We start from the raw sequence: 20,624 nt of genomic DNA, 5'->3' as shown, positions 1-20,624 counted from the left end.
TATTTATTTTCATTATAATTTTTACATTTATGGGGTTATATGCTTTAGAATTGGCATATCTTAATCAGTTAATGTCTAATACAGAATTTTACTTTTTTTTCTTCTTAAATTTGGTCAATCAGAAAACTTTTCTAGGCTATCAGTTGACTCACCAACAGATAATATATTGATTTACAAAGTTCAATATTCAATTTATGATAGATTCCACCAATTATTATGATAGGTTTCGAATTATATTCTCACCGCCCGCTTTATATTCTCTTAATTGTAGCTCTTGAAATTTTTAAAATTTTTTGTCTAAGTTGATATGGTAGTTGAGGAGCATTTTTGGGCATAGGTATATGTACATATTTTGAACATACACATTTTCCCGTTTTTGTAAATGCAGCTAGCAGCAAACAAATCCGAAGCTATAAATATTTTATAAAAGATAAGAATAAGTTTTATTATTGTAACTTATAATCCAGAATTTGTTTGTCTTTAATATACTTATACTACTTAAGTCAAAATTACAAAGAAGGGTTCATTTATAAAACATTTTTTGCTTCGTGATTGGGCCATGGCTCTGCTTGTGCGTATTTTTCCTTTGTCAGGCAGTTTGGGCCGTTAGTTTCTGTGTTACACTGCTCCAACTGAATTTTGCTGCTACTGCGAAATTGAATTTTGTAGGAATATATTTTGCTGAAAAAAGAGACAAAAAATTACACACACCTGTTTTCGATGTGTTCGCTCTATGGTTACCCAAACGAATGGCAGCTTAAGTAGAATATATTATGCCGCTTAAATGTTCATCTCATAACCATTTTTTATGTTTAATGGGAAATGGAAGACACTTATTAAAAAAAAAATATAAAATATATTTAAACATAAAATATCGTTTATTTTGTTAAAATTTAATCTTTTCAATTTAGTATATATTAACTGATTAGATTTATAATCAAATTAATTCCATACAAGATGCATTCCAAAGTAAACAGGGTTTTTAAAAATGTTACATGGAACATACCACATAATGGTTATATATTGGCAATAACATGCGTTAAAGCGAGATCTACCTTTATTGATATAATGTCCAAATTTAATAATATTTGAAAAAAGAATGTTATATACGAATATATCCGATTATCTAAACAATCGGTGAGTGGGGTATACTTACATTTTATTTTTAATTTTTGATTTGTTACGTGGAAAATATTTTAAAGTCGGTTTTGTTTTTTTAAGAATTTTAGCCTTTTTTCGATCGTTAATTTTAATATATTTCTATACATATTTCGGCAAATTCGCTTTTGCCTTCATCAGAATTTGCCTTCACATTCCTAATATTAAAAGCATCTATACAATTTACAAACTATTTATACTTAATACAGGTGTTATATTTAATTTTAATTAGTGAGGCTATTTAAATCATGATGTAAGTTACTGTTGCCAGTATACCACCAAGGAGCATTAGTAATTATTCTTAATATTTTGTTTTGAAAGTGTTGGACCAAAATTCTTTATTTGAGGCAGATGTACAACTCTCACACCATCGGAGCTTCGCATCCAGAGTCAGGCCTAGATATTTGGCTAAATTACAATGTTGTATTTGTTGATCATCAATGAAAAGCGAAAGTAGAGAGATTGTTTGTACGTGTACGGTTTTTTGGCTGTTAAGTTTTATCTTCCATTTCTTTGACCATTCTGACATAGGTTTGAGAGCAGCTTGAAGGTTTTATGTTAATATTACTTCTTTCTCGCCCACTGTAATTAACGCTGTATCATCAGCAAAAGTAGCTACAATTGTATTATTTGTACTCGAAGTTTTAATGGTATATAAAAGATATAGTAACGCATCAAGTATACTGCATTGAGGGACGCCAGAATTTATAGGATATATATCCGAGAAAGTATCGTTGTGTTTAGTTCTGAAGTACCTTTCAGAGAGATACGACTCAAAAACAGTTGCGCATTCCATTGAAAGGAGAAGATTAATTTTGTGGAGCAAACCTTTGTGCCACATGCCAACGGTCGCAGATCTAACTAAATATTGCGCTAAAGCACATAAACAGAGACTTCAACACCATTTTAATGCAGAAGCATCACCCCATCTTAATACGGAAGGACTAATACGTCGGCTTAAACGTATTAGTTTATTATGTAGATCATTATGACATGGTAAAACAATATCCAGAATTTGTAATTTGATGAAGTGTAAATATGTTTACAATATTAATTTAAAGAAAATAATCTTCAGATGGTTATTAGAATTGAAGTGACGGTCGATAATTGGTTATACCAATAAAAAAAAAATAGCTTAGTTATATAGCTGGTTATTAGAATTGACGTGACGGTCGATAATAGGTTATACCAATAAAAAACTAAATAGCTTAGATATTTTTTTTTGCCTTCCTTCATATCAAATTATCTAAGTTATATGTTATACTACGAGTATGTATGTAATTCAAAATGTTTTTTGTTGCATGCAAATATTTGCATTCGACACTTTTTTATCGATCACTGTAATTAATTTTAAATTATGTGCATATAACTATTGATATATACATATTATTGTTATTTTCGCTATAATTAAATTTTTTATTTTAATATGTGCCATTGTGGTTTTGTTGCATTAATTTAAATACAATTAAAATAATATTTTTGCTTCTTATAAGATTTTTAGTATTATAGAATTTATTTATATTTGATTTTGTAGTTATAGCTATATTTGCAGGTTATATTTTATTAGTAATGATTATTTATTATTGCTGATTATTTATTTAATTCAGCTTACTTACGTGATTGTATTACATTGCATGTAAAATTTAGCGCAAATAAAATGTATATCTTAGCTGCAGATCACACAATTGCTGAGATATATTAATATCTCAGCAACTCTTAGTATTGATTTGGGGTCAAATTTTTAAGTAATTTTAAGGTTGCTGTTAGCTAATAGATGGCACTCAAAAATTTAAACTGTACAATTTTTAAAAACGCTGTTTTTTTTTATCATAATTAATGTTAAACTGCTTTTTAGTAGGCTAGAAGTGCTTTCAGCTAAATTATTTTAAGGGTGTTTATGTGAGCCAAAGATCTTTTTAAAAATAACTTTTAAAAATCACTTGAACGAGGTAAATTATTTTTGTTAATATTATATGAGAGTAGTAAAGAAATTTTATGAAAATCGTTTCCCTCTTTGATATGGTTAAGCAGAGAACGCAGTTCCATCTCTACAGCATGCATTTTCATCTAGCAGTTCTATACAATTGTTCTTCGACTTTCGATGTTTATTCCTATTATAAATTTGAACCGAAGTTTCAGATGTCATTCAAATGATATGAATCAGCACATTCTCCCCTTTGCTATGCAGTCTAATTATCTCTTCCTATCTATTTATCTCTTATCTATTTTTGACTGGTAGCTTGTTACTATTGCGATTAAATAATATACCTATAACATAGAAGTTGTAAATTATTGATCAAATTTTCAGCATAAAATTATCTAAAACTTAATCTTAAATAACTCCAATACATTTCGAAATTAATTAAGTTTATATTATTACTTGTTTACGTTTATTTTCTGAAATTAAGATAGACTGTTTAAATAAACATCTTGATCCCTTAAATGGTTTGAAAATATCTAAAATGTTTATAGTCATTTTGGGATAGCTATTATTGACAAAAATTAACAGGAAATTGCTTTTAATTTTGGAGCATTATTATTCAAAAAATGTGATGCAAATTGTATAAATTTCTTCACATCTCTGAAAACACCTGACACTTCAATTATGAAATTATTTTTAATTAAGTGCTATTTGTGAATAGTACTAATAGGTTTAGATATATATAAAAATGTTTTCGGCAGTTATTTATTATTATATTATTGAAAAGAAGTGATAATGCACTGTAACCTAAAAGATCTTTTGAGCCCCTTAGTCGGATTAGAGTTTTTCTTAAAGTCCGATTTCTTTAAAAAAAGACAGTATGGAGCCTATCTTTCTAATCTTGGATCCTTATGGTCCATGAAATACTCCCCAGGTATTTCTTCCGCTTGTGCAGAAGTGCTGGGCACTCCCTAAGCACATGGTATGCATTTCCTCTTTCTTCTCTTCCTCTTCCTTGTATTTCTCATACAAGAAAACAATACTACTAGTACGAAATTTGTTTGAAACTTAATAGATAATTTCAAATCGTGGGAATATCGTGGGAAAGAATATAGTACTACACTTAAAGTAAAAAGCTATTGAGAGTGAAGTGTAACCGGTGACTAGTTTAAATAATGTAATCAAATTTATTAGTACTTATATATTACTTATTTCTAAAACTATGAACACCTTAGCCATATATTTTAAAGAAGACTTACTTATAAAAAAAGTTAACCAAGATAATATTGTAGAATAAGTCTAAGATATATAGAAGCATCTACATTAATTTATAGGACTACATTAATTTATTATAGCTTTGTTTACTATTTCAGCTGTAAGCACAGTAACAATATCAAAGTTTCCACTGTTTGGTAACTATGTTGCCTGATAACAGCTATTGTAATTATTTTTCCAACCAACTTATTGAGGTGATATTCATAAGCACGTGTAACGTGTAATATATACACTATTTTTACATTATCATCACTGTGGTTTTTATATAGCGACAAAAAGTCTAGATTTGTTGTATACAACAATTCTCTCGTTATTTTTCTTCACACAATTAATGTGCTTCATCGTTACGGCTTAAATTTATCACACAGCTTTTTTAGGTTAGGTTGTTATGAATTTCATCCCTAGCTGTATGACGTCCTTCAACGATTAAATAGCTTTTTCGCAGCTGTATTGACTGAAATCACACCACTGCGTAATGTTACACTATACGAAATATTATAGGTCTATGCTCACCATTAATCCTTCAATTGGAAAAATTGTTTTATTTTGCACAGAAAATGATTGTGTTTTAGTTATTTTATATCATTTTAATAAATCCTCATTTATTTGGAACAAATCACTACTGAATAACTTACTTGTTATACCGTTTCGTAATAATTATTTACTGATTTTATAGTTTTTTTTTTTTGTACTTTATGTTTTAAAGCATTCTTCTTGTTGAACCAGAAATGTTGTGATCACAATAACAGAAGTTTTGGGTCATTTGTTCAATTTTTTTTATTTCCAGAACTGCAGCATAAAAAATTTCCCTCTTTTGTATACTAAGCTCACAAACACTTTCGTCGTTTTTCTAATATCAAATATATCTGTAAAGTATATAAGTTAATAATTAATAATTAAGTAGACTCTTTAGTTTTTATGATTATTTTATGTATTTATTTAATGGTTACTTTGTATTCAAAAAACGTGTGTGGTTCATTTCAAAGCCCAAGTAAAAGTAAACGAGCACACTTTTGTGGAGTTGAGAGCTGCCGATTCTAAACGGGACTATTCCAGACAAATAAGATGATGTCCCGTTTGGTAGCAAACATGCGTTCGAATAATATCGCATGATTTCTCCGTTAATGAAACTAAGAACAGAGCCACATTAGAAAGACTCGGGTGTTAACTTATATAAAAATATATTTTGCGTTCATATACATTGTTTTAAATTACATTAGACATTAATTTCTGATTTTTCTTTTATTTTTCTTTATTATATCTCCATAAATAACTGTGAATACGAACTCCATAACATGATTATATATATGTACTTTATTATTGCGTATTTATTCGATCCTTCAAAAAGTAATTTTGTCCTTGTTGTGTGAAAATAATAGGCAATTTTGGAAAAGTCCACTAATAATTTATTAACTTACACATTTTTCATTTTTGTCAAATACCTTTTCTCATCTTTCCGAAAGTAGCATAATTTCATACTTATAAAGTTTCTGATTTTTGTTGGCTAAAAACGAATCCAACTCTGTTTTGATGTTCTTATCATCCTTTAAAATTCCACTAAACTAACCGAAACACTTTTTTATATATATAAGTTTTTTATATTTTCTACCCCATGATATCTTGCACTTTACATTGTTGTACACAACAATGATTTTCTTCAACGACGATTTCCCTCAAAATCAAATATTTTTGTTGACGTTGGAGAAACAAATCACAAACGTCGAGTGTTGAAATTAAATCAAAGCATTTCAAGTGATCAAAATAGGACCAATGCGGTATAATTAACCTAGCAATGATCTTATTTTGTCATTATTAGTTCAACTGGTCTTTCAGAAACTGTTGTATGAACGAAATTTTTTAAATCACTTTTGGCACTGGCGTCATGTATTCCTTCTATTCACGTTAAATGATTTTTTTTGTATCAATAGATTTTTTTCCTTTTTGTTTGCAAAAAAGGAAAATATCTCAAAAATGCTACCATCGACTTAAATAAGGCCTCAAATAGAAACTGTAGCACAGAATCACACAAACTTCTTCACTTATAAGCCTTGGTACATATATCAGCTGTCCAAGTAGATGATGACAATGTGGCTTAAGAGGAAATACGGAATCATTTAACTATAATAATATATTTGGATAATCTTTTTAACTACTTTAACAGTATTCTTCTTATATTTATATTTTAAAAATTTATAATAAAATTAATTATAATAAAATTTTATATTTATTAATTCTTGAAAAATTACCGTGCGACTGAGGGATCAGGCCTGATAATTTTTTCAACATTTAATTTTTACTTTTGTAAAATAAAAATGTTGCATAAAATATTAATTAAATTTAAAATTTGAAATGTTTAAAAAATAATAAGAAGAGATAAATTATAAAAGATAAGAAATTAAATAATTCTTTTATTTAATAGTTATTTTTTTATGTTAGATAAGACTATGAAACTCAAATTAGCTGCTTAGGCAATTCAATTTTACAATTTCATCGAGGAAGAATTTAAAGGGAGCATTTTAATAGTATAATATAGTTTATTATTATACCACTTCACCGATTACCAATTAACGGAGTTATTTGGCTAACCCTTATTGATTTTAAAATGGATGCATCATACTTTTACATATGGAAATCTCAAAATTAAATAGTTTTGTTAGCAAGTAAACTCTAAGAAAAAAGTCTTTTCTCTTCACTTGTTCAGAAGACTTCTAAATTAAAGTAGGTTTTCGGGATGAGAGCTATTACTGAACTTTGTTCTACATATAGCAAATCGACGTATTTTTAGGCTCTGTCTTTATTATTGAGAAATTTACTATTAAGTAAATTTATTAACATTGACATTTTGTCAATATTCTATATTGGATTTGATGGCTATTATTTGTTTTTGGAAAACTCAGCAAAAAATGAAATAAGCTATGTCATAACTAGGTAATTGTGTACCTTACGAATTTTTTCTTATTTTTAAATGTCAAATGTACCATATCTACTTCAAGATGAAATGATTTTTTTTTTTGAATATGTTCAAATATTTACAACTAATTAAGAAATTAAATTTTTTTAATTAGCATTTATAACTAGTTAAAAGAAAATAATTTTTTTTAAATTGTTTTAAAAGATGTCATTTATTAATTATTGTATAAATTAATTCAATTAAAAAATTAAATGAACAATATGCATTTATTTATTTGTGATGATATTCTTTTTGTTTATCTTTCTTTTATAGACAATGCTATTGGCATGAGAAATCTGCCAGGTTTGGGGTTTGGTGGTAATAATAATGGTAGTATTTGTACGACAAAAACTGCTGTGGATACAACTAAAGCAGAAGCGCCCACAACGGCATCTTACTTCGCCACAACTTACTACCATTTAACCGATGACGAATGTATGTCTATACTAACATCTTAATTATAAAAATATATTATGTATCTTATAAAAATAATAGATATATACATTTTTTTAAATAAACACTTAAACACAAGTCTAACATATAAGTATATAAAATTGATCACATTAAATTGAAGTGGTAAACATGAAAGCCGCTAGTTTTTATTTGATTGAAATTAATTAAAGTTGAAACTAATTAAGTAAATTAGTTTTTATATTATTCAAAAGCTAACCATGGATTTACATTAAAACGTCCAAACAGTTTTTATTTATGTAGGAACAGTTTGGTACTAAATTAATTATTAAACTTTTAATTAATTTAATTAATTGTGTAGGCTTCGAAATTGTAACATATATATCAAGTTTCAGAGATATTAATTGGTTTTTTATAATTTTTTTTCTTGCAATATAATTTGCAGATTTCATCTTTTCACATTTAATTAAATATTTAGATCCTTCTAGACTAAATTTGATGATTTTTTACATCATCTTTTCGATGGATTCGCATGTCAATATATGCTTTGATATATGATTTTTTATAAAGTCTTGCTATTCATTATATACTTGTTAATATACTCATTTATCTTTTAAAACCAACTTCATTTTATTTATCTGGAAGTGGTTGCACACTAAAGTAGATTGGTCATCATCTACTGTTGAAATAAATGTTGCGTTTTAATGAAAGCTATTCAATGTAGTTTTCTAGCTACTGGAATAGGCCGTTCTAAATATTTGGATGCTTTATATATATAGGAGATAATACCTTGATGATACCATTTCTCACCTTACAGACATGGTATTTTCAATAATGCGATTGTCATGTTTTTCATTAGTAGCGTTTCAGCCAATAATCATCTGGATCTTCTTTGCTAAAACGATTCGGATCACAAGTGTAAGTAATTGGTAATGCATTATATTCGTCAGCTAACAATTTGTTTTCAAAACGTTATTTTTCCTATCTACCTCATATTTTCATTTGTTTATTGCTTTGTTTTACTGCGCCATATCATATAAAATAATCGCATTGTCAATAATATTTTAAATTAATTCCGTTTTAATTTTGCATTTATATTTCATATTAAACTAGAATATTAACTTTTTCCATTTCTGTTTTACCGTATCTTTCATATTCGGAGATCAGATAATTGTTTGCTGAAACGACGTTGTTGTTGCTAGTAATTAATTCTATATTTAAAAACAACTCCTCAATGGCTTGTACCGACATTTTGAAGGATCACTTAATACACAATAACTCTTATGTCTAAATTTCAGAAACTTTACAATACATCAGAGAAGGACCTATCTCACCGATGTACAGTGTGACAAAGTTAAAATTAAACGATCAAAATTTGATGCTTCCTGAACCAACAGAAATATTGAAATGAAATTTTCATTATAATTTTTAAGATGGGCAGTTTCTTGTGTGTACTTTGGATGCTATTAGCCTATTGGAATTCGATTTTTTTAATATAAATTTGATATGTTTTATTTGTGCATTATGCGGAATGCATCAAATAATATTGGTGGTTATTGAAGTTCACATTTCAGTAATTTTCTCTTAAATAACAATATCAAATAAATAGATCGGACATTTTATAATTTAGCTTTCAAAGGTCGAAAACCTTTGATACATCACAATTTGTGGCTAACAATCATACCTTCACCAGTTTTATCTATTGGCATCAAATTTTTTCGAAAACGATCAAAAAATTCGATTATATATAAATAAATATATCAAAGTAGAAAGACCAATTTGGCATCAAATCAAAAGATATTTAATAGACTAAAAGTTAGAATACGATTTAAGTTGTTCAGATCAAATATTAGGAATTAGTTTAGATTGTCAGCTCTTAAGTTCCTGTTATTGGTGACTTCGCTTTCACCCATACATTTTTCATTTTTCATTTCTAAGAACAGGTTAGAGCATTTCATTATTATATGAAAACAAATATTAATCTATAAATGTTTCATAAAAACACGAGAAAAAATAGAATGGTCATTTAAAATTAGGTTTGCTGTCCCTTTAATCTGTAATTAAAACTAAAAGTAATTTTTTTGGTTTCTTATCAAAGTATTACATGAATTGTTCCTTGTAAGAATATTGCAGATCTTTAACTGACTACTTGATAGCATTACATCATATCAAGAACTAAAATTAATTGGCATACACTGCCTGTATGCGAGTGCTCACACTTCTTATCTAACAACCGACTAACAACCGTCATCCGCCGTACAGTCCTGATTTGGCACCCAATGTCTTGTTCCTGTTCCCGAACGTCAAGAATAAATTGCGTGGACAACGCTCATGATTTCTGTAAGCGAAAGAAACTCTTGTTACATTTAAGAATCAGGTTGTTTAATTTTGAAGGTGTCTAAAGAAAATTGTAAAAAATGCCAAGTGTATTAATTAGTTCGAGAAATAAAGCAATTTTCAATGACAAGTTAGAATATTTAGGCTCATAAATAAAACAATCTCATAAAACAATCTATCTTTACTTAATCAAAAATTAAGGGTCACCCACTGCCTAATTCATACAATCAAACATCTTTACTACCACTAATCAATCCAGAAATAAATATAATTTTTGAGTTATTTGTTCAATTATATTCCGTTAAAGATTTTATTCCTTATTTCACAAATTTTAAGTTTTACTTTTTTTTATTTTTGCATTAAATCTCTAGATCTTGCGGTTCTCTTTTACAACTGTTGACTACTATTGTGTACTACCCCATCGCCTTATGTAGCCACTAAGAATTTGTGGTTATTAAAGTTAAGTTAGGCTTTTGGTATACAGTGGAAAGTAACTATTAGCTATTAAACACTTAAACAATTTAGGAAAAGTTTTGCATTAATGATGCAGCTCAGCTGCCGTCAGTTTCCACATGCAACCATGAATGATTCGTGTACTTTTATTATTTTTTATCCCTAGTTAACTCGTCGGAAAGGATTACTACATGGTGTTTTTACAAACCAAATTTCTACCAGGAAAACTTTTAATGTACTACAGATATAATTGATTGATTTTTCATGCTATGTTAAAACAACTAACATTATTTTAAAATATAATATAAAAATACAAAAATAAGATACTGAATCATATCACATATATTGATGACACCAGATTTTTCTTAATATACATATGTACAACTTATCAACAGCTGTACGAGCATTAGACCTACTTCTTAATCCTCGATTAAAATTAACTCCTAAATTTGATTAAAATAAATTTGATAATGGTTAGCGCCAATGGTGCTAGAAAAATGTTATTTAGACGGTTAACTGCACCATTTATTTCTTTAAAATCAAGTTATTCACTGATTCAAGCACAATAATTAACAAAACAACGTATTTTTCAATGTAATTTTAACAATTTTAAAACTTTACCAGCAGTAATTGTCTCGTCATTATTACTAAAGACCTATTCTCTTAAATTGTTTGTGTGTATTTGGAGTACAATCAGAAATCTCAATAGGATAGTTCCAGAAAATATAATGCGGAACGAATTTATTTAATCCCTGAAAACGCAATGAGATAGTAACGCAATTACTTTTTGTCACGGTTTTCCAACAAGTTTTCTAAAACATACCATTTTCAATGGCATCTTTTTTTAAAGATTGAAAGCACAGTTATTGGTTGCAAGTCAGAATAATAAGGTGAATGACCCACGAATTCGACGTTTTGAGTGCATTTTTGTTTAGGCTGATGTGTGGGTGCTCCTACTGCCGTGCTGGAGGATGATCTTTCTTCCATGGCTGGTTTTCGTCAATTCTCCGAAGCTTCCCGCAAACAAATATTTGTGTACTACTCAGAATTGAAAGAATTGTTCAATTTGTACAGTTGGGACATGGCCGCTCCGTCCGTGGACTTTTTTCGGGTTCTGCTCACATTGGAATACCCATATAGTAAAATATTATTTTTTTTCGGGCTTATAAACATAGATCCATGATTTGTCACCTGCCGCGATGTCGTAGACGTTTTTGAGCTATCTCAGCCGCATTTTTTTAGAATTTCCTTGCGCCGATGAATACGTACCGTCTTTTAAGCGATAGTCAACTTATGGGGAACGATTCTTATTTGTTTTTGACTGCTTACTGCCAAATTTTAAATGAAATATGGCAATTGTTTTCTAGTTTGTTGACAACTCATTCCGCGTTGTCAAGTATGCGGTCAGGTATAATTGACATGTATAATTCCATTAATTTGACAATCAATTAAAAAAGCGATAGACGTGATATTGGATTATAAGTCAGTTTTGAACTGTCAGTGCTAAAAACTGTTTGCGAATATATAAAATATGCCTTGGCTTTGATGTTCATATGCAATGAAAAAAGCCCAATCCATTATTAATAATAATCATTCTGAAAAAAGTAAAAATTAGTTAATGTCCCGAGTCAAGTAGTGGCATCGTAATATACCGTAGAGTCTAAATGTGTTGGACTGCCTGCCCCAGTAACCTAACCTAACCTACCAAAATAATATTTTGTACTCAAGTATATATTACATGATAAACAGTCATATTTATTTTATAGAGAATACTTATATTTACTAACAAGTTAACTTATATTACCAACGATTTTCTTAAGAGATAAAAATATTTCTTTATGTTAAAATAGAGACTAAAAATAAATATTATTTATTTTTTTGACATTTGATCAGCATATGTTTTTATGTTATTATATAAAAAATTTATATTTTAATTTATAACTTATTAAAAAAAAATTAATAATTGTGTTGTAAATATTTTTTCTAAATTTTAAAAATTTCGTAAATATTTTGAAAGCAATTTTTTCCTTTACTAGTAATATTTATTTTTTTATATATATAATTTTACGTCGGTCTTCAATGTTTCAATCGAAGTTCTTTATAATATTTTATTAATAATTTTATTTTTTAACGGGCTAATTGGTCAGTAGTTAAATAATACACTTTTTAAAAAGTTGTTTTTGGTTTTTAACAAATTTTATTTATACCGATATTTCGACTACCATCTATAGTCATCATCAGGGTACTATAGGTATAATATTAATACAATATAACAATATTTTAGTATACATCATAAAGAAATAATTATAGAATAATTACAATTCTATAATTAGAATTATAGAATAGGTGTACCTTTCACATTTTAAAAAGACTTTTAGACATAAGATTATTAAATAATGTTATAGCTATTTTTGCTGTAAATACAAATAAACATTTTCCGACACTACTTCTCATATATCTATCAGTATCTACTATAAAATATGACCAAATAACTTGTACTATTTAGAACTCGGCCTTTTTTGAAATTTGTTGAACCAACAGAAACCATTCTTAAAAATCAGTAAAGGCGGGTTTGCATTAAAGCCGTGAAATCCACTTAGCATGTTAGATTTTACTGATATTTGAAAAACAAAACACCAATATAGATACCCCAGATATAGTTTTCAAATTTGAAACTGCATTCTTTTGCAGATAACTGTTATCTTAACTTTTTATCAGCTAGTTCTTCGATGCTTACTTTTGAAATGATAATGTATACATACTGACTCTTCAGACGCAATAAATTCACTTCTATTCATACAAATATGATTAAATTGTTGCAGTGCATCCGTCAGTGATGGGAAATGGATGTATATATTCATTGGTTTAAAAACCCTTTGCATTCTAGTTAACTCGATTCATTAAAGCAAAATTGAAAATTTGCGTGCTGAATTAGTAATAATCTCAGAAACTAATTTATAATAAATTTAAAATAATTATTATTGTCCCAAAATAATAATAATTTGCACTTGCTGTTGCTGTAAGGAATGTAGCAAATTTGTATAATTACTGATGTATTAAAATTAAAACAAGGTGTTTTATTATTATTTGGGATCCTTAATCACTAGTTTCGAAAATTTTCTCACAATAATTTACTTGTTTAATTCATTCGACTACAGCATTTAACATATCAAAAAGTTTTAGTGTTACAAGTTGTGGATTTTCCATTGCAGGTTTTTGATGAAATGGTTAAAGAAAAACAGAAATATGTGTATTTAAGTGTTAAAATTTTAATCTCATGATGTCATGATAATGTGATTTAGTACTTATGAGTATCTAATGGAGTATTAAAACACATAAGACCCCCTTTAAGATAATTATTTAGCATGCTAAATTCGTGCTGAAATTCTAAAGTATTAAAGTTAATATGCAAAATAAATACAAATTGGGTGCAATGATGTTATAAGCTCAAAAATCTCGCATTTACCAGTTTACCATTTCAACAAACACTGCAGCATGTTAATTTGCAAAGGCATCAAATATTGACATTTCATACACATCATTTAGTGTACACTTAAGACTTTAACGTTTTAGCAATTTAACACGAATTAACTATGGTTAGTTTTTTCTTCATAAAGTATGGACACGAATCCTGTCATCGTTAAAGTAAAATTCATGATATTTCAATCATTAGTCATTTCGTATTTAGGTATTTGCAAAATAGTTGAAGAAATATAATTTCTGTTAATTAATCACTGATTCCAATTGGAAAAATATGTAGTGAAACCAAAGCAATCGCCTACCGCTCTGGATGCCAAAATTCTGAAGTTTCGATCCATTAACGCATAGATAAGTGCACACCGTAACACTTCACAATTAAAAGGGTAGTCTTCTAAATGGAGAGAATTCAGTGAAGCTTATCCAATGTAATAAGTCGATTATGATGTATGCATTGTATAAATTGCAGTTTGAATTGAATTAGAAACATCCTGATCAACTATTTCAATTTTATAGATTTCAAGAAATACTACGGGAAAGAAAATTTTGTTTAAAAATGTAGATGTATACGAAACAAATGTCTACTTTATTACTAGAAATATTGGAAAACGTTTGAAGCATTGTATTGCTCTTGAATCTGCTATTATTGATAAATGAATATGATTTCCGAGAAGTTAGTCTCGGCAATTATAGAGTGATGTTTTATATTGCAAAATTCTTTAAAACAAAAAAATTTAACTAATAAACTTAGTAAAAAACTTGTGCTCACATTATAATACTTGAATCTGAAAATGTGTGATTTAGCTACAAATAGGCATAACTGTAGTAATACAAAAAGTTTTTAAGCATAAATCATAGCATTCGCAATTAACCATAATAGTACCATTGATACTATTTTATATTTTAAAAATAAAAATAAAAATTTGGAATTTAAGGTGAAATGTAACCTTAAAAAAAAAAATATATATGATATGATTTTAAATGTATTCACATACTATGTTAAAAGACTAAATAATTTAACACCAGTTTATAAGTTATAAAAAAAACTTAAGGAAACATATTATTATAAGTGAAATATGGAGGTATTAACCATTTAACCGGTGCTGCCATACGGCAGGGTCTTAACACGCTCCTGCCAACAAATTGCGAATCAGAAGGTAAACTTCGTCCTTTTCTTTCCTTTGTTATATTTCATAGCGAAACAATTATTGTGTTTCTGTTGAAAAGACGACGTCTAATGGACTCTTATTAACAGTGATTTGTGTATTTATGACGACTCACTCGAATCAGTCAACTGAATATGACCGTTGCAGTTCCACATGCCTCGTTCATTTTTTGAATATTTCATGTTCCAATAAGTACAATATTTTTTCATTTCGCGTAATAAATGGTCCTTCTTCAATCAATAATCGATGCTCAGCTGATAACTAAACTCAGAATTGAATGCAAGTCAGATTATTTTGACTCAACATTCTGTAATCGTGTGTTTTCGATTTTCAGAACTCTTATTTTTCTCCTAGTATTATAATCTGCCAGAATACCAAAAAACAAGAACAAATTAAGTATTCAGTATTATATCTTCCATTTTTGTTATCGTAACAATATTTTTGGGCAATAATTGTGAAAAAAAAAATATGAAGGATTATGTTTTTGTTGAAATATAAAAGCCACAACATAAAAAAGAGTTAATTAAAAGTATTAAATTGTAGTGTTAATATGTTTGGCATATGTGACTTAATAATTGACTTTCATCTTCATTCCGATAAAGTGAGAAACTCAACACGTTCTTTAATAATCAGACAATAAGAACAAAAACTTCAATTTCGACAATTCTGTCATGACGCTCCTTTCGCACCGAATTTAGATTGTCTTCGTCAGACAATAGCGAGTGAAATAGATGAAAGACAACAAAAAAGTTTCAGACTTTCAATTCTCTTTTTCTAACACAAGAAAATATCTCATTGAAGGGACTCACATTGCCGTCTTCTTTAAGTGTGTTCATTGATAATAGCGATATATTTTGAATTATGGTAACATAAGATATTCGTTTGTTAATGGTGTCAAAGTCAATTATCTGTAATTAGTATTAGTAATCACTTGCTGAGCTGCACCTCTATTTATCCATATGATCGAGACTTCGGTTGTGGTGCGGATAAAGTGAGCTTGTTTGTAGATAAAATTGTAGTCAATATATGTAACTTCTTTCTCGGACGGCCGTGCATGGTTTATTAATAAGGTTTTCTTTCCTGAATTCCTTCTAAGCGTATTTTATTTTTACTACTTCTACTACTAACCATAGCCGCGAAATTTTCATGGATTCGGCTTAAAAGGAATTCCTTTAAGTATACAGGCTTTGGTTCACTTTTTTGAAATGTAATATTCTTAGGTTAGTGTGCCAGTTTCCTATATCTGGATATTAATGCATATTGTTAATAATATTTTTATGAAAATGTTATATTTTCAAAAAGTAAGGACCGCAGTTAAACGAGTTTTTAAACAAAACTCTTTGACATCGTCTGATGTATACTGATATGTAACATATGTATATTTGTATGATCACATCATATTTGTAATTAACAATTTTCATTCAATTTTTTTGACGTTTTTGTTTTATATGTAGTTCTTTTGAGAATAATTACATGTTATATTTCTATAAATTGTGAGAATAAGCACTTAAATAATGAAAAGAAAGAAAACAGGGTTCTTATAGTATTATTATTGCACCGACAAATAAAAACATATTTAAGTTTGATTCGTTTGGTTCTTATGTTGAATACAATGGAAAAAAATTTTGTTTACAATAAAAGTTACACAATTTATAATAATTCAATGCGATGTACCCGAAAGTACATCAGTCTCCATTCATTCACACAATGATTCTATACTCGTAGTCGGGGTTCGTCATAAATAAATTGTAATCACATGCTGTGTCAGTAAGTATTTAAGGTACTTAAGTCCATTGTTTAGCCATAAAATGTTCACCTTTTTGCCTGCTGCCATATTGATCACAAAATCAATTTTCAATACATAACAATGCTACTGAATATAAGGTACAAATAAAGCAGTCACTATTCATAAAACTTATATGAGGACAAAAGATATGAAATTGGCTATTGTTGAAAGTGTACCTTTAAAATTATCAACCGAAATATTGAAAATTGATGTATAAAATTTGTATTATCGGGGTAAATTTTTGTGCCAAAATCGTTTTTGGATAAAACAAAATGAGCAAAATGTTAGCAATAATGTAATTTTGGTTTCCACGTACCACATTTTGCTCCTCGACTTCGTCAATTCTTTTTTAGATTTCGGTGTAATCATTTCCGTAATCCCATTTGTCACAGTAATGTTCCGCATTACTTAATATGTACATATGAGTATGGTATGTGGAAAAACATTTGTTTTACTTGGTTTGATTGTTTGAGCTTGTTTTTGCATTGTTAATATCGGTGTTATTTGTTTCGAGCTGCAATGTACTCGTAATGAATTCGCACAGAACATTTATCATATGCGTTAAATATATCTTCACTAAGTATGTCTTCGCATTGGTGGCGGAAACTACAACTTTAATAAATTATGTTTAATATCTGATGCATATAAGGATCGACAATTGACAATTATATGAAATTTTCCATTTCTTTCGTGTTTTTAATATTAATATTATTATGGTACATTTCGCATTATTATTTTAAGTCATACTTAATACTTATTTTGCCGAACTACTAGTATTCAATTTATATGATTTGCTATTTAATTTTTTACTAAATAAAAACCCAATTATAATTGATTAACATAATATATATACGTTTAAAGTGGACTGAGTGGAAGACTTGAGAGTGTAGACTATAATATGGTACAACTACATATAAAAAAAAATATATAAAAATTAATTTAAAAAATAATATTAAAAAAAATAATAATAATAAAATATAACTATATACATAATATGTATACATAATATATACATTTTAAGTGGACTGAGTGGAAGACTTGAGAGTATAGAGTGCTTAGATGCGATGTGACAAAAATCAAAAGCGACTCATTGCTTAATCCAAAATCTTTTTACTGGTTTCATTAAAGTATTTTCTTGGAAAAAATAAGCGTCATATATAAAAAATTTTTAAACATCAATTACTGAGATAATTAATGTAGAAATAGCAATAATATTATTATTTAAATTTTAATTTTATTTATATAAAATCCAAAGTATTACCCTAACAATAAACTCTATCAATTAGAGTAGTTTTACTTATTTAAAATAAAACATTGTTATTTTTTTTATTTAAGATACATACGTATTTTTAAGAATTCTATGAGATAGGATCAGCATAATATAATATTTTACTTTAATTAAACAACGAGTATTACAATTATATTTAAATTATTTGTTCTATTATCTTTCACTTTAATAAAATCGCTTAACATTAACAAATTTACTTCATTTCTTATTGAACATAGTTCTGTTTTTTTAAGTAACTTTTCTGGAATAATTAAATCTAATTTCTCACAATATATAATGTTTTAGGTTCAAAATACAATCTGCATTTATGGAATGGAATGTCTGCCAGCTTCAAAAGTTCGCATTGTGCTTTAGAAATACATGTAATACATATTTCTTCATACTTCAGATTGATATAGTTATTTTCTTAAAATCGTAGTTTAGTTCACTTTTAGATCATTTTGTTAAGCTCTCGTTTTATATACTATTTTTTTCTAATTAACTACTAATTCTGAAAATTCTTCCATACACTTTTCTCGGAATTTTAATTGTAAACCATCCATAGTCCCAGATCCTTATATTCTTTATATTCTTTGACCACTTTTAGGGATTTTTCATCTGATATATATTTTTCTTTAGCTCTTAGTTTGCTTACATGTTTCTTGAATATCGTATCTATCGATTCGTTTACATTTTTCTTTAAGTAATAATTGAGTTTATTATTTCCAACTTCCTTGTAGTTTCTGATATAAATACAATATCGTTAAATAAAGTTTTCGTTATTGTCTATATATATGGCAAACAGCAGTGGAAAACATATTAATACACATTAGTTTTTGCTCCCGCATTGGTTGTAAACCACTCGATAGTCTATTAACATCTCAGACCGTAGAATCACTTTTCTAGTAGAGGCTTTAAATTAATTAAATTATGTTTATTGAGATACGTACATATGTTTTTATTATATATACTAAGATAAATAAATATAATCAATCTTTAAGTACTTTTTTTTCTAAATTTCAATTGATTATGGACACTGTGAATATCAACTCTAATTTGTTGTCTAATACGGTATAGAACAATTTTACTATCATGTTTTCGATTAACTAGTTAGAGACTTGAATTAGATTGTACGTAGAATAGGGTGAAGAATATACAAAAAGGACTAAAGGCACACGATCGACACCAGAGGCTTTGTTAAGTTTACAGCACTTAACTGCGTTGTACACTTCCTATTTGCTATCATTTCATCTAATTCTTCAATCTCAATATATGGTCAACCAAACTCAGGTTGTAGCCCTTTAAACTGTTTTTCTTTATACGGTTATTTTCATTGTGCAATTGAAAATTCTTTACGGTCATTTGTTTTTGTAATACCTAACGCCATAATTATTGATGTTTTCTTCTTATTTTACACAGATATTTGAAATATTTGTTTACCTGCTTATGTGTAATTTCAACTATATGCATATAAATATATACATGTACTTATATCTATATATATTGTGCTAATTAGCTTCACTTAAAACTCGAAATAAAAAAACAAACTACTGAAATGTCAGCTTAAAGCTGTGAGCAAAAAACAGAAGAATAATTTTACAAAATATGTCTATAGATTTCGCTTAATAAATATTTTTCATATTAAAATGAATTAAAATCACTCCAACTATCCAACATGAACGGGAAAACTATATAAGTTCCTTTTTTTTTTAAACATCCTTTATTGGACATGAATAGTACAATCTTAACAATTTGTTAATTTATTACAATAGATATAGATATTAAGTAATATGTGTATGGGTTTACTGAACCACTGCTCAGCTCCCGTAAAAACTGCAAATTGACTTTGAATAGAATATTAAAACATATATGATCAATAGACTTACAGTTGCTTAGCCGAAAGTAATTAAAATCATATTTCAAATAATCCTCACATTGTTTTCTAAAGTAATTAAGTCATACATTGAAAATCTCGAACTGCAAATAAATTGTCTTATTAAATTAAATTCATAACAATAACACAGTAAATCCCTCCCTTACACAATCATGCAAATACAGTAAAATAAGCAATAGTCAGAGTGCTAGCTAAGCGTACTAAATCCGTGCAAAATATGAAGATAACAGTTTCACAAACAAAATCGGCAAAAAGAAAATCTAAGAAATATTTATATATAGCAAACAAAAGTTTAATAAAAAATTTCATAAGAAACCCTCTATGACTAACAATTTTGTATTTGCATGAAATATGATATAGTATTATCTGTATTTAGCGAAATCATTTTTATGGAGCTAGAATAAAGATTCTTAGATGTACATAAATAGCAACTTTTACTGAGTAAGTGAATGAAAACCATATTTATGTGAATATATTTACAAACTAATAGATATTGAATATACTAAAATATTGATTAAATGTTTCTTTT

The 20,624-nt window shown here is 27.8% G+C and overlaps 1 protein-coding gene across 1 annotated transcript in view; it reads left to right on the top strand.

The window, feature by feature from the left end:
• Positions 1-20,624, top strand: part of LOC119685287 (paired box protein Pax-6-like) — a 62,333-nt gene that overhangs the window by 7,326 nt on the left and 34,383 nt on the right. Inside the window, exon 2 of the mRNA XM_038099529.1 lies at positions 7,578-7,739. Coding sequence (XP_037955457.1) covers positions 7,578-7,739 — 162 coding nt within the window. The remainder of the gene's footprint in view (positions 1-7,577; positions 7,740-20,624) is intronic.

The sequence above is a fragment of the Teleopsis dalmanni genome, chromosome 2, assembly GCF_002237135.1.
Source record: "Teleopsis dalmanni isolate 2A chromosome 2, ASM223713v2, whole genome shotgun sequence".
Classification (NCBI taxonomy): domain Eukaryota; kingdom Metazoa; phylum Arthropoda; class Insecta; order Diptera; family Diopsidae; genus Teleopsis; species Teleopsis dalmanni.
The sequence above is the reverse complement of the archived record's forward strand: the minus strand, read 5'-3'. Positions and strand labels throughout refer to the sequence as shown.